The following is a 24,378-nucleotide window of genomic DNA, read 5'->3' as shown; positions in this document are numbered from 1 at the left end:
TCTTCTTGAGTGTCTTCATGTCATGGTAGCTGGTTTCTCCCAGAAGGAATGGCACAACAGACCAAGGCAGAAGCTGCAATGCCTTTTATGACCTATCTGCAAAGTCTCATTGTCACTTATGATATACTCTTGGTTGCAAAAGCCAACCCTAACCCATTGTAGGAAGAAACTAGTTAAGAGCATAAATCACTGGGGTCATCTTGGGGGCTGGCTACCACAACCACCCTTCTATTGGTAGCCATTTAACCTATTTGCAATTACGAATATTATTACATATCCTTGTGCCGTTAAGTATTTCCCTGTAGTTCCAGAAGTGAAGTTACTCTGTTAAAGGATAGTTATATTTAAAATTTTGATAGGTGTTACCAAATTTCTCTTCTGGAAGGTTATACCTATTTAATTTCCATATAAGTCCATGAGAGTACATTTCCCTTACTCTCACCAATAATTGGTGTTCTTAATTATTTTAATCTTTACCAATATGATAGATGTTTTTTTTAATTTAAATTCAACTAGCCAACATATAGTACATCATTAGTTTCAGATGTAGTGTTCAACGATTCATCAGTTGTATCTAACACCCAGTGCTCATCACCTCACATGCCCTCCTTAATGCCCATTGCCCAGTTACCCCATACCTCCACCCACCTCCCCTTCCGCAACCCTCAGTTTGTTTCCCAGAGTCAAGAGTTTCTAATGGTTTGTCTCCATCTCTGATTTCTTCCCATTCAGTTTTCCCTCCCTTCCACAGTGATCCTCTGCGCTATTTCTTATATTCCACATATGAGTGAAACCCTATGATAATTGTCTTTCTCTGATTGACTTATTTCACTTAACATAATATGCTCCAGTTCCATCCACGTCAATGTAAATGGTAGGTATTCATCCTTTCTGATGGCTGAGAAATACTCCATTGTATATATGAACCACATCTTTATCCATTCATCTGTTGAAGGACAACTCGGCTCCTTCCACAGTTTGGCTATTGTGGACATTGCTGCTATGAACACTGGGGTGCAGGTGCCCCTTCTTTTCACTACATCTGTATCTTTGGGATAAATACCCAGTAGTGCGATTGCTGGGTTGTAGTGTAGCTCTATTTTTAACTTCTTGTGGAACCTCCATACTGTTTTCCAGAGTGGCTGTACCAGCTTGCATTCCCACCAACAGTGTAAGATGTTTTATATATATATTTAACTTGTATCTATTTAATTATTGAGATATAAATGGAATCGTATAGAATGCAGTCCTTTGTGACTAGCTTATTTCACTTATTTTCAAGGTTCATCTGTGTTACGCATATATCAGTGCTTCATTTCTTTTTATTGCCAAATTATATTCCATTGTATGGGTATACCCTGTTTTGTTTATCCATTCATCAACTGCAGGACATTTAGGTTGTTTGCATCTTTTGACTATTATGAATCATGCTGTTATAAATATTTGTGTACATGTTTTTAGGTGAACATATGTTTTTTATTTCTTTGGGATATACATCTGAGGGTAGAATTGCTGGGTCATATGGTAACTATGTTTAATCACTTGAGGAACTGTGAGATGATTTTCCAAAGTGGTGGCACCATTTTACACTTCTGTCAGCAGTGTTTTAGGCTTTCAATATCACCACGATTTGGGGGTTTTTTTAGTTAAACAGAGAACTGGAGTTTTTGTGTGGTTAAAATATACATAACGTAAAATTTACCATTTTAATCATTCATAAGTACAGTTCTGTAGCATTAAGTGCATTGTTGTGCAACCATCACCACCATCCACCTCCACAACTTTTTTTTTATCTTCCCAAACTGAAACTCCATATCCATTAAACACTAACTCCCCATTTCCCTCTCCCTGCAGCCCCTGGCAACCATCATTCTACTTTGTCTCTGAATTTGACTACACTAGCTGGGTACCTTATGCAAGTGGAATCATGTAGTATTTATTCTTTTGTGACTGGCACATTTCACTGGCATAATATCCTCAAGAGAACCTGTTTTTTTTGTTGTTGTTGTTGTTGTTTTTAATGTTATTGTTAAGTAGTCTCCATACCAAACATGCAGCTCGAACTCACATTCCTGAGATCAAGAGTCGCATGCTCCACCGACTGAGCCTGCCAGGTGCCCCAAGAACCTGAGTTTTTTAAAGGTGGTGTTTGATGCATACATATATCTTTTATGAACTTACTTTAGACTTTCTATATAACATCCTGCCATGTCCTTTTTAAAAACTTTTTTTTAGTATATATAATACTATTTACCTTTTTCCTCTGAAGATTTCAAAATTGAAATTCTATTTTTAATTCTCTTGTTGTTCCTTTTATAATTCCCTTTATATCCTATGTGTCTATGTTTATTTATGTGTAGGATATAAAGGAAATTGTATTATGATGAGGAGATTAGTGGGGAATTCTCTCCTACCCTTATTTCATTAATTCATGTTTTATTTGTATAAGATAGGAGTTCAGATAAAATTATTACTACTAAATTATTATCTTTATATAATGTAAAACACATTATGTTTTTGAAAGCATAGTCCCTGGAATCACACTGCCTGTTTGAATCTCAGCTCTGCCACGTACCAGCTGTGTGACTTCACTGAAAGTACTTAACCTTTCTGTCTCGGTTGTCTCATTTGTGACATCAGGATAGTAATATTACCTGCCTCATTGCTAGGATTAAATAATTAATATACTTAATGCACTTAGAGCATTACCTGGCACATAATAGTGCTAGGTAAGAGCTTGCTGCTATTATCATTAGCATTCTTTTTGAGGAATTATTATTGACATTTACTTTTTATTTTATAAGCATGTTGATTTATTCTTTTTGATTATTTTTGTTGTTGTTTCTTCCTCACTACTAGTATTTTTATTATAACTTCTTTCTCAAAGTCTTACTATCATGTTTAAATCTTATCTCTTTGTACCTCTGTGAGTAATTCTTTTCAGGCATGATCTGTCTTATTTGCTACTGTATTTTTTGTTTATTTGTTTTCAGTCCCTAGAACATTGTTTGGCACATAACAATTGCTCAGTAAAGATTTGATATGTTTGGAGCCCTTGCATATCTGTTAAGCTCTGGTAAAAAGGTGGGCTAGAGGGAGATTGCATGGCAGGAAGAGAAAAAAGAGACTTACTTACTTGTGTTTGTGTCCTGTTTGCTTTTCATCATCCTAGCAGGGTTTCTTCACAGTAGCAGTTCCTTCCCATAGCTATACCTGAGTCCAGTTTGCAGTTTTTCTAACACTCACAGTACCAGCCTAGTGAACACTATGTCAGAAATGTCAGCACCACAAGCCACTTGGCTCCCACTCCTCAAGAGTTCTGTATGTCAGCCCCACAGGGCTCTTCCTTCAGGAACACCAACATCAGCCAAACAGCTCCCTCCTGCTACAAAATCTTAATATAACTTTCAGTACACTAAAGCATTTAAGATATGCTAAGAAAATAACATTGAGTCTATCAGAAATAATGGTTACATTTGTCAAAAGCATTCTATTAGTAAGGAGTTGAGTTTAGAATCTTAGTTTTACTTTTTGTTCATTGTTGAGATTCATTATAGTACATTTAACTTGAGAATAGATTCATCTTTCGCCCAGAAGATCTTTCTTCTTCTCTGAACTCCTGTAGTTCTCTGAACTACAAATATCTATTGTATTAGTTTCCTTTACCTGCTATAACAAATTACCACACAGGCAGTAGCTTAAAACAACACAAATTTGTTATCTTACAGTTCTAGAGGACGTAAGTCCAAAAATGGGTCTTATGAATTAAAATCAAGGTTTCAGCAAGCTGCCTTCTTTCCTGGGGATTTCTAGGGGGAAACCATTCCTTCCTTGCCTTGTCCAACTTCTAGAGGCTGCCTACTTTCCTTGGCTTATGGTCACATCACTCCAACCTTTGCTTCCACCATCACATCCCTCTGTCTCTCCTGCTTTCCTCTTATAAGGGGCCTTGTGATTACATTATGTCCACCTAGGAAATCCAGGGTAATCTTCTCATCTCAGGATCTTTAACTTAATCACATCTGCAAAGCCCTGTTTGCCATATAAGTTAAAATAACCGCAGGTTTTGGGGAAGGACATGAACATTTTTGGGATTCCATTATTCTGCTTACCATATCTTTCTTTTATTTAGAATCATTAAATGTCAGAGCTGGAAGGGACACTGGATGATAACTTGTCCAATCCCTTTATTTTATACTTGAGGAAACTGAATGAAACAAATGAAGGTTGTTTGCCTGAGCTTGTTTTAAGGTTAGGAAGAAGGCCTTATTCATGTTTTGTATGCTTAAATATACTTAGAAGAATACCTTGAACATTTCAAGTACTCAATAACTATTTGTTACCTGGTTAAATAAAAGGTTAGTGATGGAAACCAGATATATCTGGTCTCTAATTCTTTCATTTTAAGTTAGTGCTAATAGAAGTTTATTTAAAAAAAAAAAACAAAAAAACACTGACTAAAAATATCACAAGGAGTAATGATTTCTTCATTAAGCTTACATTCTGTAGTTAAAAGAAGAAATCATTCAGTCTTAAAAATAATTACCCTTTTTCAGGATTCCTTCTCTTTTTATCTTGTCCACATCTCTACTTTCGTCTACCCACCCTTTTCCTATAAAAAAATGAATGAAAGAATGAAGAAAGAAGGAGGGAAGAAGGGAGGGAGGAAGGAAAAGGGAGAAGAGAAAAATGAAAAAGAATGAAAGAAAGAAAAAGAAGAAAAAGGAAGAAAGGGAGAGAGGGAAGGAAAAGAAGATACAGTGGAAGAAGATTCACTTAATTGTTTTGCTAGAATAACTAACTCATGGAATCCAGATTTAGATTCTTTGACACTGCTATTTGGCTGTGCTGATAAGATAAACCTATATTTTTGGTGATGTATATAGTTTATATGTGTTCAATAATTAAGATAATTTAGAAAACAATAATTATCTTTTAAAAACTACTTTGTAACTTTAGAAAAACTTTTAGAAACTTAGGTTTACCTTTTGACTTATGATTTTTTTTTTTAATTTTATTTTATTATGTTACTCACCATACATTACATCATTAGTTTTTGGTGTAGTGTTCCATGATTCACTGTTTGTGTATAACACCCAGTGGTCCATGCAATACGTGCCCTCCTTAATACCCATTACCGGGTTAACCCATCTCTCTACCTCCCCTCCTCTCTAAAACCCTCAGTTTGTTTCTCAGAGCCCGTAGTCTCTCATGGTTCATCTCCCCCTCTGATTTCCCCCCGCTTCATTTTTCCCTTCCTACCATCTTTTTTTTTTTTTTTTTTTAACATATAATGTATTATTTGTTTCAGAGGTACAGGTCTCTGATTCATCAGTCTTACACAATTCACAGTGCTCACCATAGCACATACCCCCCGCAATGTCCATCACCCAGCCACCCCATCCGTCCCACCCCTCACCACTCTGTGAACCCTCAGTTTGTTTCCTGAGATTAAGCGTCTCTTATGGCTTGTCTCCCTCTCTGGTTTCATTTTTTCCTCCCTTCCCCTATGATCCTCTGTCTTATTTCTCAAATTCCTCATATCAGTGAGATCATATGATATTTGTCTTTCTCTGATTGACTTATTTCACTTAGCATAATACCCTCTGGTTCCATCCACATCGTTGCAAATGGCAAGATTTCGGGTTTTTTGATGGCTGCATAATATTCCATTGTGCATATATATACCACGTCTTCTTTATCCATTCATCTGTTGATGGACATCTAGGCTCTTTCCATAGTTTGGTTGTTGTGGACATTGCTGCTATAAACACTGGGGTGCACGTACCCCTTTGGATCACTACATTTGTATCTTTGGGGTAAATACCCAGTAGTGCAATTGCTGGGTCATAGGGTAGCTCTATTTTCAACTTTTTGAGGAACCTCCATACTGTTTTCCAGAGTGGCTGCACCAGCTTGCATTCCCACCAACAGTGTAGGAGGGTTCCCCTTTCTCCACATCCTCACCAACATCTGTCGTTTCCTGACTTGTTAATTTTAGCCATTCTGACTGGTGTGAGGTGGTATCTCATTGAGGTTTTGATTTGGATTTCCCTGATGCCGAGTGATGTTGAACACTTTTTCATGTGTTTGTTGGCCATTTGGATGTCTTCTTTGCAGAAATGTCTGTTCATGTCTTCTGCCCACTTCTTGATTGGATTATTTGTTCTTTGGGTGTTGAGTTTGATAAGTTCTTTATAGATTTTGGATACTAGCTCTTTATCTGATATGTCATTTGCAAATATCTTCTCCCATTCTGTCATTGTCTTTTGGTTTTGTTGACTGTTTCCTTTGCTGTGCAAAAACTTTTTATCTTGAAGTCCCAATAGTTCATTTTTGCCCTTGCTTCCCTTGCCTTTGGCGATGTGTCTAGGAAGAAGTTGCTGCGGCTGAGGTCAAAGAGGTTGACTTATGATTTTCTTTCCCTTGTTAAGGAAGGATAGTTTGGACTCTTGATTAAAATAAAATTAAGAATTAAAAAATTTTTATCTGGCATTTCTTATTAAAAATCTAGATTTTAGGTTTAGAATATCATCCAGACTAGATAAATCACTTACTGTTGTTCAAGAAAAAAAGCTTTGTTTGATTTTGTTTAATGATTGATTTTGTTAATATTCTTGTAGTTTATATAGAATCTGATTTATTTTTAAATGTGTTTAAGTATATTAGGTATGGTCCTTGAAATAAAGTATACCTGAAGCATAATGTTAGATTCTTTTCCTACTTATATCAACATGGTCTTCCATTGGCTGTATACATGTATACATGTCTGATTCTAAACTTGTAAGTTATACAAGTTTCTATAAACACTAAGACTGCATACATCTATTTTTATTTTGTCTACTAACATGGTACATGTAGAGTGCTTATTAGCAAGTGTAAAAATGGACCATGATGCAAAAGTGCCAAATAACTGGTAATGGTTGTTACCATATTGTCATTCTCTCAGTGAGCAAAAGTTAATTTTAAGTCAACGTTAGAATGTATTCATTATAATAAATTATATTCATTGGGTGAAAACATAATCTGACTTTTGTTTTCTTGGCAGCAACTTGAATTGGTGGAACCAAGTGGCTGGATTCACGTACCCTTAACTGATAATCATAAGAAGCCAACTCGCACATTCATGATACAGATTGCTGTTCTAGCCAATCATCAAAATGGAAGAGACACCCACATGAGACAAATTAAAATATACACACCAGTAGAAGAGAGCTCCATTGGTAAATTTCCTAGATGTACAACTATTGATTTCATGATGTATCGTTCAATAAGGTGACCTTAACACAGGACAAAAATCATTAAACATATCTTTGTTTTATCTTGTCAGTAAATATTATATCTGGAATCTTTATTGAAAAAAACATCAGTTACTTTGCAATTTTGTATGCATTGAAGAGTATTTTATTGTAACTTTAATAAATAGATTTTGGGTCATATAATTTTTATTTTCTTTAACATATAATGAAGCTCACATATTTTACATTATTAAAAAAAGATTTGAAGCCAATCATTGAATTTTTCATTATAACAAAAGAAAAACAATTGAACTGAAAATTTTAAGAGATAACACAATTTTTTTTACTAAGTGATTATTTCATATAGTGAACGTGCATTAGAGTGATGCTTTATTGCATGTTTGGGAACAATACTATGTTTTATCAATAGATACTGTCTTTAATAGGCCAAAATTCTTCTTTTTTTTTTTTTTTCTTTCTAGGGGAAGCTTATTCTTTTAAAACTGGGCCTTTTAAAAAACAGTATCAAAATAGGCTTAGCATTCAGTATCTTATGAGAACTATTCTGATTTGGAGAATATAGTTATGTGTCTCATAAAGTTTTTTAAATGTATGAGATTGTTATTTGTATATAAAAATATTTTAAAGGTGCTTAAATGTGTTTTCTTTCTATAGTTTAAAATGAGTAGATTTGATTCTGTATGCTTTTTCCCCCCCTGTATCTATTACTTTTTAGGAGGATGATTATTTAGCCACAGAACTTCCCCAGATTGGTTCTTGTTTGGAAAAGATTCCTTGGTGGTTTTTGCATTGCTGGGTAGATTGAAGTCTTAAATTGTAAAGTTTTCATTCTTTTTTTTTTTAATTGAAGTATAGTTAACATACAATGTTCTATTTGGTGTATTCAGGTGTATAACGTAGTGATTTGACAATTCTATGTGTCACTCAGTGCTCACCAGGATGAGTGTAGTCACCATACAAAGTTACTGCAATGTTACTGACTGTATTTTCTATGCTGTACTTTTTATCTCCAGGACTTACTTATTTTATAACAGAAAGTTTGGATCTCTTAATCCCCTTCACCTATTTCACTCATCCCCCTAATCCCCTCCCCTCTGGCAACCACCAGTTTGTTCTCTATATTTAAGAGTTTGTTTGTTTTGTTTTGTAGACTACACATATAAATGAAATCAGATGGTCTTTGTCTTTCTTTGTTTATTTCACTTAGCATAATACCCTCTAGGTCGCTCCATATTGTGAATGGCAAGATCTCATTCTTTTTTATGGCTGAGTAATATTCCATCCTGTGTATTTATATAGCACATCTTCTTTATTCATCTGCTGATGGACACTTGGGTTGCTTCCATATCTTGGCTATTGTTAATAATGCTGCTTTAAAACATAGGGATGCATATATCTTTTTGAATTAGTGTTTTTGTTTTCTTTGGGTAAATACCCAGCAGTGGAATTACTAGATCATATGGTAGTTCTATTTTTTTTTTTTTTTAAGATTTTATCTATTTATTTGAGACCGAGAGAGAGAGCATGAACGGGAGCTAGGGGCGGAGGGACAGGGAGAAACAGACTCCCCACTGAGTAAGGAGCCTGACGTGGAGCCCAATCCCAGGACCCCGAGATTATAACCTGAGCGGAAAGCAGACGCTTAACCGACTGAGCCACCCAGGCGCCCCACGGTAGTTCTATTTCTAATTTTTTGAGGATCCTCCATATTGTTTTCTACAGTGGTTGCATCAGTTTACATTCCCACCAGTAATGCAAAAGGGTTCTCTTTTCTCCACATCCTTGTCAACACTTGCTATTTCTTGTCTTTTTGATAATAGCCATTCTGACAGGTGTGAGGTGGTATCTCATTGTGGTTTTGATTTGCATTTCCTGGGTGATTAGTGATATTGAGCATCTTTTCATATATCTGTTGGTTATCTGTATGTCTTCTTTAGAAAAATGTCTATGCAGGTCCTTTGCCTATTTTTTTTTTTTTTTAAAGATTTTATTTACTCGAGAGAGAGAGCACGAAAGAGCAAGAGCACAGGCAGGGGGGAAGTGGCAGAGGGAGAAGCAGACTCCCCGCTGAGCAGGGAGCCTGATGTGGGCCTCAATCCCAGGACCCTGGGATCATGACCTGAGCCGAAGGCAGACGCTTAACCGACTGAGCCACTCAGGTGCCTCTTTGCCTATTTTTTAATTGGATTGTTTGTTTTTTGGTGTTGGTTGTGTAATTTCTTTATATATTTTGGATATTGACTCCTTATTGGATATATTATGTGCAAATATCTTCTGTCATTCAGTAGATTGCCTTTTTGTTTTATTGGTGGTTTTGTTACCTGTGTAAAAGCTTTTTATTTTGATGTAGTCCTAATATTTTATTTTTGCTTTTGTTTCCCTTGCTTGAGAAAAATCCATAAATGTGTTGCTAAGGCCGATGTCCCACAGATTACTGCCTATGTTTTCTTTTAGGCGTTTTATGGTTTCAGGTCTCACATTTAGGTCTTCAATCCATTAAATAGTAAAGTTTAAAAAATAATTATGTGTATGCTTTATTCTGGCAAGGAGTACTAATTTACATGGATACTCTAAAAAAGGCTTTCATTTTTTCACTTAGTAGAATCTCTGCTGTTCTTTCTATGAGTTCCACTTAAAAGAAAAGGGGAGAGAGGGGCACCTGGGTGGCTCATTTGGTTAAGCGTCTAACTCTTGATCTCAGCTCAGGTCTTGATCTCAGGGCTCCATAAAAACAACAACAACAAAAAGACAACAACAACAAAAAAAGGAGAGAATCACAAAAATAATAGCAATATTCACTAGGTACTGTATTGAATGTTTTGCTTTAGTCTGATAAGGAAAACATTCATGTAAACATAAGGTCTTAGTATAAGAGAGAAATCTAATAAAAAGTACAGAAGGTCTTATTAGTAATAATGTTACTACTTGCTAAATGCTTTTTTAAATTTTGCTTAAAAAAAACAAGGAAGAGGACTAATTATCATTTACATGATGCACTCTGTTATCTCCTACTAATAGTTTCCTAAGAGGCTCCTAAAATCAGGAGGGATTAAGAAGAATGTTGAGAAAATCAGTATGTTTGCTATTTCTATTCTTATTCTCTCTGTTTTTACATGCCAGTGGGCTGGCCACCTTTATTAGGCATGGGAAAAATTGGTAGTGGAGGATTATGGAGATAATGGTTCCCTTTTATAAGGATTATTTAAAATACAGATAGACCGGGCGCCTGGGTGGCTCAGTTGGTTAAGCGACTGCCTTCGGCTCAGGTCATGATCCTGGAGTCCCGGGATTGAGTCCCGCATCGGGCTCCCTGCTCGGCAGGGAGTCTGCTTCTCCCTCTGACCCTCCTCCCTCTCATGCTCTCTGTCTCTCATTCTCTCTCTCTCAAATAAATAAATAAAATCTTAAAAAAAATAAAATAAATAAAATAAAATAAAATAAAATACAGATAGACCATGTATTATAATATTGACAAAGCATAATTATCTAAAGTAGTTGCATTTCTCTTTTAAAAGTGCAAATAATATACCTGATAAAGGATTTGTATCCTAGAATATATAAAGAATTCTTACAACTCAACGGTAAGAACACAAGCAATTCAATAAAGGAAGCAAAAAATTTGAAGAGTCACTTTCCAAGGAAGATATAGGATTAGCAAATGAACCTGTAAAAAGATGCTCAGCTTCAATTGACATTAGTGAAATGCAAAGTAAAACCACAGTGAGATACCATTTCACAGCTGCTAGACTGGCTAGAATTAAAGATAGTTGCAAGCAATGGCAAAGATGTGGAGGAACTGGACCTCACACTGATGGTGAAGTTGCAATTAATGTATAACCATTTTGTAAAACAGCTCAGTGATTTCTTAACAAGTTAAACATCTACCTATTATATGATCCAGTCATTTCACTTCTTGATGTTTACCCAACAGAAAAGAAAGCATATGTCTATACAAAGAATATACATAGCTTTATTTGTAATACCTGAAAACTGGAAACAACCCAAATATCGACCAAAGGAGCATATATGAACAAATAGTCATATATCCATATAATAGAATACTGTACTCAACAATATAAATGAATGAACAGTTAGTACATGCAGCAACATGGGTAAATTTTCATAAAAATTATGCTGAAAGAAGCCATACAAAAGAGAGTACATACTATTTGATTTTTTTTTTTTTTTAATTCTAGAAAATACAAACAAATGACAGAAAGCAGATCCATGGTTGTGTGGGATGGGGAGTTGGGAGAAGTAAGGTGAGATGGACTATTTGGGGGAATGATAGAAATGTTCATTAATCTGATTGTGGTACTGGTTTCACAGGTATATACATATTCCAAAATTTATCAAATTATACACTTTAAGTATGTTCAGTTTATTGCATGTCAATTAAACCTCAATAAAGCTGATTTAAAAATAGCTTATTCTACCTGTTTCACATGGTAATCATTCAAAGATGCTAGATTTGAAGTAGTTCTATGTCTTACTGAAAGGATCTGAAAATAAAAAACTAAGACTGAAGAGCGATTTTAATAGCTAATGAAACAGTGACAGCAAATTCACTCATTCATAGTATTTGTTTTTGAGTATTGGACAAACTGTGCAGTTATAAGATTTAAATTTTTAAATTTCACATGTAATCTAAATGTAAGATACTTTCAAAATCAGCTTATTAGCTGGGGAAATATTATCATAAGAAACTGTATAAAACTGTGGAATTTTAAAATACAGCATTTCCAAATCACTAAGATGTACAGCTGAAACTAATGTAACACTGTGTGTTAACTATACTCACATTAAAAAATTAACTTTAAAAATTAAAAAAATAAAATAAAATACAGTGGTTCATTGAACACTAATAAACAGGCAACTCTAAAAAAGACTAGTAGATATTGGGTATTAAATTAGATTTAATAAGGAGACCAAGATAAATATGATGCAGACCTTGCTTTCCAGTTGCTTATAATCTATTAGGGGAAATAATAGATCTCTAATGAGCCAAATCAGAAATTAGAGTGGTAAGATCTCTAATTGATGGGTAAGGGTATAGAGGAAGGGAAAGTTGACTTTCTGTTCAGGAAGACCGAGGTGAAGCTAAAGAAGACATTTGTGGAGAAAGTGGAATTTTTAAAAGACTATTTGTAATATCTAGTTATTTACTTTTCAAGCCTATTCTTGAATCCAGACTATCATTGTTTTTATGAGTAACAACTTGAAACAGATGATTTGTGTGTTAAGAATTAAGTGATGTTTTGTACATTTACTCTTGTTTGAAAGTTTCCAACAATTAAAACACAATCTTGAAAGTAATTTTAGTTACCATGCCTTCTGTTCTTTCAGCCATTATGACTACTAACTTAGTAATTAATGTAATACACTAGATTAATACACCACAGTATAAATTTTTATGAGTGTAAAATTCTAGTGTTTTAGAAAATTGTTATTGTTCTAAAATTCTTAATAAAATGTTGGCTTATATATTATTTTTATTAATTGAATTCTTGGTTACTGGTTTATTTTGTCAATTACCTTTTTAAAATGATAAATTTTGGGGGTGCCTGGGTGGCTTAGTCGTTAAGCGTCTGCCTTCGGCTCAGGTCATGATCCCAGGGTCCTGGGATTGAGCCCCGTATCGGGCTCCATGCTCAGCGGGAAGCCTGCTTCTCCCTCTCCCACTCCCCCTGCTTGTGTTCCCTCTCTCGCTGTGTCTCTCTCTATCAAATAAATAAATAAAATCTTAAAAAAAAATGATAAATTTTGTAAAATGTGTTACATTAAAGCATTAGGGAAAATAATACTTTGTAGTTGTAATTATATGTGGAACTTTTGCCTTGAGCATCTTTTAAACCAAGATTATCTTCTTTTGCCCACATCGTTTGGCTTTCCCCACTTCTATGACTCCCTAGGTGAAAGTGCCCTCTCTTTCTTCTGTGGCTAATCCCATTACCATCGTTTGTCTTCTCTTGTCCTATCTGGTGAATAGAACCAACTTACTATTTTGTACATATAAGCAAAATTACAATTGGACCAATCTAAAAGTGTTCTACTTGCTTATGAAACCTTTTTCTGGGTGAATTTTTATTTCAGGAAATGGTATTTCACCTCATGTATTAGTGAAGCTCTAGCATTTACCATCTCAGTTGTTGTAATTACTGTTTGTGGCCATCAGCTTTCCACTGATAGAGTTCAGTGATCATCATAAGATATTCTTCCACTTTGCATTTGCTTTTCTGATGTTGAGAGTAAATTATGATTCTCTCCCTGTGGTCTTAGAAATAATTTCCCAAACTGTTTTTATAGACTTCATTCTGCGACTAGCTCTCCTCTTTACTCTGGCATTCATCTATAGCTGGAGATCCAGATTTTAACAGATCATTTCCTGTTATTACTACAGCAGTATCAAAATACTGATCACTTACCAAGAAGCAAAGTATCCAAAAGACTGAAGCGGAGAGTTCAGCCAGCTGTTTTTCAACTGTTAAAATTTGTAAGAATCATATGTTAAATGGATATGGCTACAAAATGAACCAGGGATAGCCTAGGTAAAAGGAGAATGGTAAGAAGCCATCCAGCTCTTAAGTTATAACAAGCTCATGTGTTTACCAAAGACAAAGAAACGGAATTTTGCTGTTTTAAAGTGCTGTTGTTTTAGGTAGCATTCAGTAACTACTAGGAGATGCAGGTAACCTGTTCTTTGGAAGTTTTATTTTTTTTCTAAGTCATTAGGGCTGTTAATATAAAACCCTTTTTTTTTTTTTCTTGAAATTTTCAGTTGTTAGACTGGCAATCGGGTATGATTTTGACTCCGCTCCTTCATCTTCCCATACTCAGTAATGCCAAGTTCTGCAGATTCTTTCTCCACATTAATTATCACTTTTAGTTTCACTCCATTTGCATCTCTCTAGGCCAATTGCAGGAAGCTCCCAATTGGACCATTGGTCTTTAGTTTATGCAAAGATAAAATAATCCAAACAATATTCCATCATATGGCTTTCTGTAAAATCTATACTAATTGCACATTACCTATATAAATTTACCTATGTAAGTAAACCCAAAGTCCTCTGGCATCCCTTCAAGGCCATACATCTTCCCTGCCTCTTTTATAACCTTTTCATATGAATTCTCAGAATATTTGCTCTAGCCCAGCAAATATGCTTGTCTGTTTTATGCACACAACTCCCTTATTCTCATTTTACCATTTTATAGTAACATCTAATGGCCTTTAATGTCACTGTTCTAACAATTGGCTCAAAAGTCACTCCCTTGAATGCCTTTACTTATCTGATTTTAATTCTGTGTATTTTGGTAATTCTTTTATCCTAAATCCTCTTAGCACTTACATATTCTGCCAGTACTATATTAACATATGAATGTCATAGTGTATGTTGCTAACTCTTGAAGACAGAGTCAGACAAGGAATGCATTATTACAGTTCTCAACATATAGTAGGCATGAAGTAAATATACATTGTTTTTCTAAGATCTTGTATTGACATACTTTATGCCTTATATCTCATTTTCACAAAATCACTGTGTCAGGGCGACGTTTAATTATGAATAACAAATCCCTGCCACGGTGACTTAAATAAGTTTTTATATTTCTTGTATATTAAAAAGTCTGGAGATCCATGTTTGTTTCACTGGCTTCCTGAGAATTCTTAGGTCCTTCTCATGGTCAAAAAATAGTTGCTGTCATCCTAACTCTCACATTGGCACTTGAGAGAGAAGGGAGAAGAGTAGCACTGGCCATATCTGTCTTCTGTTATCCCCAGGAATCTGGTCAGAACTGGGTCATACGGTTGTCTCTACCCAAGAGGGAAGCTTGTCTGGGAAGGCAGGGAGCACGATTGTCATTGTTGCCTTAGGCAAACTACTGTTTTCTAGGGCAAAACACATCATCTCCCTAAAAAAAAAAACCAAAACACAAAACTACAAACAATATTCTCTCTGTGAGGAAGAAGGGAGACTAGATATGAGGTAAACAGTAAGCAGTATCTGCCACACACAATCTTTCTAAGCCTCAACACCCTCATCTGCAAACTGGAAATAATAGCGGTACTCACCTCAGAGGTTTAAGTGAGATAATAAAGGGAAACACTTAGCACAGTGTGTGGCAAATAGCAGTATTCAACAAAAAGTAGCTGGTTTTGTTATTAGTTTGTCTTCAGTTCATGTGGTTTGATCTGAGAAATCTATGGGGAAGAAATGGCTGTTTTTCCCCCTCTTCCCTCATGAATTCTGCTGGACTTGGGAAGATAACCGCTAGTTCTGCAACACTGCCTGTGTGGTAACCTTAGAACCCCTTTTTAGCATCTGTATTTTATTATCTACCATATACTTACACCCTGCCATGATAGCAATTATGTAGAATTTTCCCACACAAAGCAGTAGGACCCTCTAAATTCTGTAAATTCTGTTACAGTGGGTGGGGGCTAAGACAAACTTTTTAGTTATTAACTACATTGTCCTTTTGAGCCCATGCAAAATATCAAAGCTCATTTCTTGCATTTTTCAACCTTACCAAAAAGGAAAACATACTTGATATAACTTTCCAGTGTTGCAAGCTGGAGTAGATAAACAGCCCTGTAAGTTCTTTAAGACACACATTTCCAGAAGCAGGAAGTGAGTATCATGCTAGAAGAGAAGCTCCAGCACACTTACCATATCTAACTAGTTCTAAGCCAGTCTACTAGACCCTTTATTACTCCTGATCTAGGTCTGAATCCCTTAGCTGCTGGTAGCTACTTCTTGTTGATGTCCTGTCTTGCCCCTTTAGAATTTTATGATAAGCACTATTTTGCTAGCTCCAAACTTGTCTCTTTTCAGTATTGTTCTCTCAGGCCACTTTGAATAAGCTTTCTCTGTTTTGATCCACTGAGAAGAAGTTCCTGTTCTAGACTATCTTTAATAACATAATTAATCAAGTTAGTAATACTGTGCCAATGAAGAAAGATAAGTAGTTTGGCTTAGGATATATACTAAGGCCGGAAGGCATACATTTTATAAAGATTTACTTAGAAGGGAATAACCCACAGTGTCATTTTTTAATTATTATGGATACTTGATTGCTCATTCCTATCAAACAAAAAAAAGATGTTTATAATGCTGTAATCAGTTATATTACTTCTAGTTCCCAGGAGAAAAATATTGCATCTTTTTTCAAACAACATGTACTATTGAATGCCTTAAATCCCGTGTAGAATACAAATAAGAAGAAAACGTATGTCTTATTCAGAAAGAACTTATGGTCTAGCTGTTGATGGCTAGGGACACACAGAGACATTCACACATCCTCAGTATGAAGTAGTATTGAGTAAACCAGATACCACCAATGCCTAGTGTAGTTGTAAGGTTCTTATGGAAGAGAAAGACACTCATGTATACAAGGTTATCTAAAGAGGCCTCCTTCCTTGGTTCTGTACAAGTTGAGAAACAAATAGTGAAGATGAAGGCTGAAATAATTACCTTCTTTCCTGAAGGCTGATGGATGTCTTTCGAAGTCTTAGCTAATTTGGGTTTCTAATAATGAATCCCTAAGATTCATGTCGTGGCTGGCTGCACACTGAATGGGGCAGGATTCTCTCTCGAAGGAGGATGGAACAGAGCCATATATTCTGAATTGTTCTTCCTATATTCACAAATCAGTTGTTAACCTCCTCAGGGCCATGTGACAGGTTGGAAAGAAGTCCAGCCAGAGTAAAGGAATTGAACCTCCTTCTAGTTGAGAATCATCAGGAGTGGGGAAAAAAAGTGTTCCTAAATTTACACTCTAGTTCCAAAACATGCAAATTTAAGTAGAGTGAGATGAAATGGGGAGGCATTTTAGGCATGGAAAATTACAAATTTGTGGAGGAGTGAGGAGGTTATTTTCAGACTAGTACAGTGGGGTGCTAACCTGAGTAATCTGTAACATCTTTAAGTTACAGGATGGAAAAAAGGTAGGGTAGGATGTGGTGAAAGTTTACTCTTACCCTGTTATAACTATGGTTTTATATCCATACCCTTATATATTTCTTATATTTAATGCTATATTAAAACTTCGGAGAAGAAAAGAGGCAGAATGGGTAGCCTAACACCCCCTACCATTATAAGTTGTAAAGGACACTGTGGAATAAAAACCCTAGTTTTTGAAACAATTTTATGTAAATTAAAATGTTTAATATTTGTCTAAGATTATCTAATATTATCTAAGATTGAAACCATGGAGAAGGTTATCAGAAGATTGCCTGGGGTAAAAAGCCGGGTGGAAATCTGTGTTTTTCCAAAGGGCATTCCTTAGAGATTGATGCTTGTGGAATCATAGAAATGTCCACCCAGTTTGGATTCATTGTTCCAGGTTCCCTCTTCCATTCCAGAGATTTAGGTAATAAATGGAATTCTTAGAAAAATACACTTGTAAGCAAGACCATCAGAAATCACACACAGCTCCAAATAAGGCTCTCAAGTGGCCATTACAAAAATATTTTGAGTTCTTGGAATATGGCATGTTGTGTTTTTAAACAGAATCATCATTAGTAGGAACACAACTTCATTCCTTTGGGTCCAATTCGTGCTTGTCTTACGTCTAATTGCTTTCGGATTCAAAATAAGAAAGCCTTATTTTAAAACTGAAGAAGGCTTTGAAACAGTATTATTCATACTATAATTCTTTTTAAAGATGTGTCAACTGAAGCATGAGGTATACTAGTGATATGAAGAAACAATACAATCTAAGCAGTTTCTTGTTTTAAATAATAATAACCATTTTGCATATACTCTGTAGCTAGTGAATATAGTAAGAGGAAATATTTTAATGGGAAGGTTCTGTATGTGAAATTTTTCTTTATTATTTGCAAGCTAGAAGAAAGTCACTTGGTTGTATAGGAATTAGATGAGCACCTGAGTCCTATCTACGATAGTCTTTGGCTGATTTTGTCAGCTTTTTTTTTTTTTTTTAGCCTTTTTCCTTTTTAGTTGTGTGTATGAAGCATAATGTATATACAGTAAAGTGCACCAAACACCAGCTTAATGAATTAGGTCAAGGTAGACACCTATGTACATGCCAAAGATTAGAACACCTCAGTATCCTGGAAGCTCTCTCTGTGTCCCCTCTCAACCACTTTTTTCTCCTAGATCAAGTTCTTCCAGCTTGTTCTTTTTTAACTATTTCAAACATTCTTGGCCTTTTTCATTACTATATACATTTTATATTCAGCTTATCAGCTTACACATAAACACGTACACGCACACACAAACTATAGAATTTTTATTGGGATTGCTTTGAATCTATAGATCAATGAGAACACTTTTCATTATTGAGTCTTCTGATTTACAGAAGACTCCATTTGTTTGAGACTTTAATGTCTTTCAATAGTGTCATAGTTTTCTTGGGAGACATCTTGTATATTTTTTATAGATTTATTCCTAGGAATTTGATATTTTTGATGCTATTACAAATGATACTTAAAGTAGTTTATTTTGGTAAATTGAAGTAAAATTGATTTTTGTAAATTTATAATCAGCAACTTTCTAACTTTCCCCTTAATTAAAATAATTTTTCTGTAGATTCTTTTGGATTTTTTACATCTCTAAATGATGCCTCTTTTTTATTTTCCTTTCCTTATACTTTTATTTTTCTTATTATACTAATTATGCCTCCAGTAATGTATTAAATAGAAGTCTGAGATGTTAAATTGAACATTGAAAGCAGTCATTCTTCCCTTGTTTCTGATCCCAATGAGAAAGCTTCAAGATTTCACCATTTTGTATGATGTTTGCTGAGGTTTTTTCCAAGAATGCTTAGGTTTTTTTCAAGAAACCCTTAATAAAATTAATGCTAGTCTTTTCTATTTCTAGTTTACCAAAATCATTTGTTCGTTTTAAAATCGTGAATGAATACTGAGGGTATAAAAAGCTTTTCTTGCACCTATTGAAATAACCATATGATTTTTTTCTTTTTTATTATTATGTTGGATTATATTGGTTGATTTTTACATGTTGAATAACCATCTTTCTGGAATAAATCTAACTTGACTATAGGCATTATCTTTTGTTATGAATCACTGAACTTGGTTTGGTAAAAATTAGTTTAGAAATTTTTCATCCATGTGCACCAATGGTTTTTGCATCGAGTGAGATTAGCCTATAGTATTCCTTTTTGTACTGTCCTTTTCATGTTTTGGTATTGGAATTATTTTGGCTTCATAAAATAAATGAGAAAGTTTTCGTTTGTTTTCTGGAAGAGTTTGTATGAGCTTAGAGTAATTCCTTAAATGACTTAAAATATTCATTGTGAAGACATATTTATAGGTTTGATTTCTAATTCTAAATAGATGAATTATTTAGATTTTTGTACTTCCTCTTGTGTAAGTTTTGGTAATTTGTATTTTTCTGGGAGTTTATCCATTTTGTCTACATTTCAAATTTATTGGCATAAAGTTATTCATATTATCATTTTATGATCTTTATAATGTCTGTAGGATCTGTATTATTAGATCTCTCATCATTCCTGATATTGATTATTTGTGATATCCTTTTTCTTTTTCATTAGTCTCAGCAAAAATGTATCAATTCTGTTAGTATTTTCCATGAAACAAATGTTGGCTTTATCCTTTCTAATGCATATATTCTATTTCATTACTTTCTGCTCTTTATTATTTTCTTTGGGGCTAATTTGCCTTATTTTTCTAAGTTTTTGAGATGAATACTTAAATTACTGATTTCCAGCATTCTTCTTGTCTAAAATATGCACTTAAAGCTGTAAATTACCCTCTAAGTACAGCTCTGGTTTATCTTAGCACTATACCACTAACTATACCACTAGCATCTAGTTAGAATGATATCTGTTATCTATTAGAATGCTTCTCTTTGACCCATGGGTTATTTAGAAGTACATTTCATCATTTTCTTTCCAAAATATGGGGATTTTCCACGTATTTTTTTTTTTTAAAAGATTTATTTATTTATTTTAGTGGGGGAGGGTCAGAGGGAGAAGGAGAGAGAGAATCTCAAGCAGACTCCCTGCTGAACATGGAGCCCGACGAGGGGTTCCGTCCCATGACTCTGAGATCATGACCTGAGCTGAAATCAAGAGTCCAGTGCTCAACCGACTGAGCCACCCGGGCACCCCTCAAAATATCTTTAATCATTGATTTCTAGCATAATTACTCTGTGGTCAAAGAACATATTTTGAAATTTGTTGAAACTTGCTTTACTAGCCCAGCATATGCTCAGTTTTTATTAGTGTTTCATAAAAAATTGTATGTTGCAGTGCTCCATGTATGTTAATATAGATCAGGTTTATTAATTATGTCCAATATGTTAAACTCAGCTGATTTTTTTTGTCTGCCCATTCTATCAGTTAATAAGAAAGTTGTATGAAAATCTTCCACATGATTGTGGATTTGTCTACTTTTCCTTATAATTCTGTCAATTTTCTCTTTATATATTGAAGCTATGTTATTAAGTACATACACACTTAGAATTGTTATATCTTTCTGATGAATCAAACCACTTAAAATGAATGTACTTCTTCGTCTCTAGTATTGTTTTTATTTTTTGCCATAAAAGCTACTTTTCTGATTTAATAAAACTATACCAATTTTCTTTTGATTGGTGTTGAATGTTACATCTTTTTCCATTCTTTTATTTTTGACCATTTCATATCCTTATATTTCTTATATGTTTTCTGTAAATTGAATATAATTGGGTTTTGTTTTTTACTCAGTTTGGCTTTCTGGGAGGAAGAAATCTATATGGCTTATTTGGAAGATATTGCTTCTCAGGGTACCTGGCTGGCTCAGTTGGAAGATTGTGACTATTGATTTCAGGGTTGTGAGTTCGAGCCTCACTTAAAAAAAGGAAGATATTGCTTCTCACTTGATCTTAGCCAAAAGGCCAAGAAGCAATGGAAGATATTGCTTCTCAAACCCATGCAAGTAAACATCTAGGAGAGAGGTGACAGAAAACTTTAGAAAGGTAGTTTTGGGCCAGATTTTGGAGGGCCTTTTAAAGTCAAGGTAAAAAGTTTGGCCTGTATCTTCTTTCAGGGAACCCTTGAAGAGTTTTGAATAGTAGGTGAGTGATATGTGTTTTAAGAAGGTTAAATCAGTAAGATTCAATTGGAGCAGGAAGCATTGGAGGCAATAAAGATAGGTTCGGAAAGCATCTTAGTAATGTAGCATCTGGAACAACAGTACCTGATAGATAGTAAGCTTGCAATGAAATATTTGATGACTAAGTGAAAAGCCCAGGTGGGATGTATGAGGGGCCAGATAGGAATATGGCAGAAGTGGCAAGAAATGACTGGAAATATAAAATAGGCAGAATTCTTTGTTTGCTAACATGTGGCTGGGAGGAGATTTAGGTAAAAGATAATAAACAGATATAGATATCATGCTGAGATGTTTATATAGGTATCTATTACATGGGGCCTCAGAATAATAAATTAGGTAAGGAGACAATGGTGAATATATTGACATATTATATTATATTGACATAATATATTAACTTTATTAATTTATAAAGTTAAATTTTTATATAAATTTATACAGTTAAATTACAAATAGTTAAATATAGGAGAAAATTTAAAGAAGAGTATGACATTTTTCTTCACTACCACCTCGTCCAACTTTTAAACTACTGTGTTCATTTTGATGTGTAGACCAGGATCCTCCAGATCCTATTCAGGTGCTTGCTCCACATCAATGTTTTTGCAGGTACTTTTGATGAAAGAGCCTGAGTTTGCACATTTCCAAAAGGAGGCCATGTTATCCTCCAGTAGCTAACTATTAAGTGCATTTACAACTTTATATTCTTACATGGTGCCAAAGTAATTCAGTGGCAAATAATTGAGTATTTCCTGTTTCTGGGTTTGCCCTGATCTTTCCCCAAAACACAATTATTAATCTTTCCTGAATCACTACTCATCCATTTTTCATTTTTGTCTATGTTAAGGAATGCAGATTTGTATTAGTTACTAGAATTTTAGGGAATTTTAGACTAATTAGTTAAAATATATGATAATTCTTTTAGTCATGATTATCTAGTAGTCTCTGTCAGACATTTCTATTGTGTTAATTTCTTGGGTGTTTTAATCTATTTTTGTTTTCTCTTTTGCCTTAAATCTTGGGTTATGAATTTATCTATAAAATTCCTGCGCAACTTGAGTTAGAGTGTTCTTCCAAAATAGTTTCGGATTTACTTCTGTGTGCACTCATTGGAGATCCTTGGCTTAGGACTTAGTTCTTCATAATCTTTTGACTTGTGGCTTTCTAGACCACATGTGACATAAATTCAGTTCTCTTTTTGTTGTGCAGGCCCAGATTATACATTCCCAAGGGATTTATTTTACCCCAGCACAGATAAACCAGTTTCCCTATTGTCTATTGTCTTCTTTTTCTGGTGGGGAGATTTTTTTTTTGCCCCCAACTGAGATTTTAGCCCTTCTAGTTTTATGCAGGGATCTTAATTTCAATTTTCCACCTTGCAAGAGCCAAGTTCTCATCTCCTGTCCTTTGCATTACCTTAAAAGCCAAATTCCTAGGTTGCAACTGTTACTCACCACCCATCATTAAGGCAAATGCAGAGTAGCCTACTCATTTGCCAGTCCTGTTTTTAGTTGCTTCAATATTCCTGGCACCTGGATATTTTTCTTTTATATGGGCTTAGCTGTGCGTTGCTTTATAGTTTGTGTAATTTTTCTCAACGTTTCCAGCTAATCTAGCAGAAAAGATTTTTAATGTATAGTCTGCCATATTGCTGAAACTCAAATCTTGAATTCTTTCCACATCGATGGAGTTTTTTCTCCATATATTTCCAGATAGCCTTGATTTCATTTTATTTTTTAAGGACATTGCATTTCATAGTTGGAGTGACCTTACAATAAGAATATTTTCCCTTTTTTGATTTAATTTAAAATTATGATGTTGCTAGACCTTGCCACATCATAAATTCTACTCAGAGGCACAAAGGGAATAATTCATTCTAAATATTGATAGAAGACTAGCCTTTTTATCTTGGTCTGAGAAAGTAACCTTGAGAATGCATCCCATGTGACTAAATAACACCAAATTCAGTATGACGACTACCTTGGGGTCTAGGGGAAAGAGGAATTAGGAATGAGATCATTAGGGGAGGCTTCAATTACATTTGTAATGTTTTATTTCTTAAGCTGAGTGGTGTATACCCAAGGGTTTATTATATTCTCTACATTTTAAAACTGTATGAAATGCTTCATAGTAAAAATGATTGCAAAGGGAATTATCACCATAAGGAAATTGTACTGTATCTTTTAATTTCACATAACAGAAGCTACATGGGGCATTTGTCACTATCATATGCATTTGTCAAGTGAAAAGATAGTCTTCCATATTAAAGAAGGAGTAAGTTGTTATTTCAACTACTGTTCACATTTAGCTCTTTCCATATTAGACTTTGTTTCCCCATGCCTGTTAAAAATGTTACATGCCTGACCACATACTCCAGCCTGTCCGGTGATTATGCTACTTCCAACTTGGGCAGTAATTCTAGCTTTACCCAGAATAGCCACAGGTTAAATATGAATCATCTTCCATGCTAAAAAAGGCCCTTTTCAGTGTTTTCACAATCAAATTCTCCACTGATTTTCTTTGTTCACATTCAGTGCAAGCGTTGCTGTTGAGTGATCTTGTTCACGCGCATCTTTAACACTGAAGTATGAGAGGAAGGAAGGGCTGGCGTGCAGAAGCATCCAGGTTCTTTCAGAGATTTACTGAGGCCTGGTGGTCTCCTTGCTGCCTTGCATAGACTCCCTCTTGTCCTCATAGCAACATGAAAAACAGTGAACACTTACCGAGTGCTCTCTCTTTGTGCCAGTCCTTCGGAGGCATTCTTTATGTATTATCATATTCAACCCCTGTAATAATCTCATAGTTATTATTCTCCCCTTCTTAGAATGAAAGAAACAGATTGATTGCTTTGACTAAATCACACAGCTACTAAATGATGAAGTTGAATGTTTGCTGAAGTAACTTTTCTTCCTCTCTCTCTGTCCATAAAATACCATCTAGTGTTGATACCAACTTGCAGTAATCAATAATTTAATATTCCTTAAGCATCAGAAACATTCACGTAGCTGTGATGAAATATGTAGGGCT

At 34.8% G+C, this 24,378-nt stretch overlaps 1 protein-coding gene across 3 annotated transcripts in view; it reads left to right on the top strand.

Moving 5' to 3' along the window:
* ANAPC10 (anaphase promoting complex subunit 10) overlaps positions 1-24,378 on the top strand; it is a 253,378-nt gene that overhangs the window by 88,285 nt on the left and 140,715 nt on the right. For 2 of the 3 annotated variants that reach the window (XM_032412918.1, XM_032412919.1), the window contains exon 5: positions 7,049-7,509. The exons of the other annotated variant lie outside the window; for it this stretch is intronic. In XM_032412918.1, the coding sequence (XP_032268809.1) occupies positions 7,049-7,279 (231 nt within the window). In that variant the 3' untranslated portion in view covers positions 7,280-7,509. Of the gene's footprint in view, positions 1-7,048; positions 7,510-24,378 lie in introns of those variants that run through there. 3 annotated transcript variants of the gene reach the window in all.

This window comes from Phoca vitulina, unplaced genomic scaffold, assembly GCF_004348235.1.
Source record: "Phoca vitulina isolate PV1807 unplaced genomic scaffold, GSC_HSeal_1.0 scaffold14, whole genome shotgun sequence".
NCBI classification, from domain to species: domain Eukaryota; kingdom Metazoa; phylum Chordata; class Mammalia; order Carnivora; family Phocidae; genus Phoca; species Phoca vitulina.
This window is presented reverse-complemented; position numbering and strand designations above follow the sequence as displayed.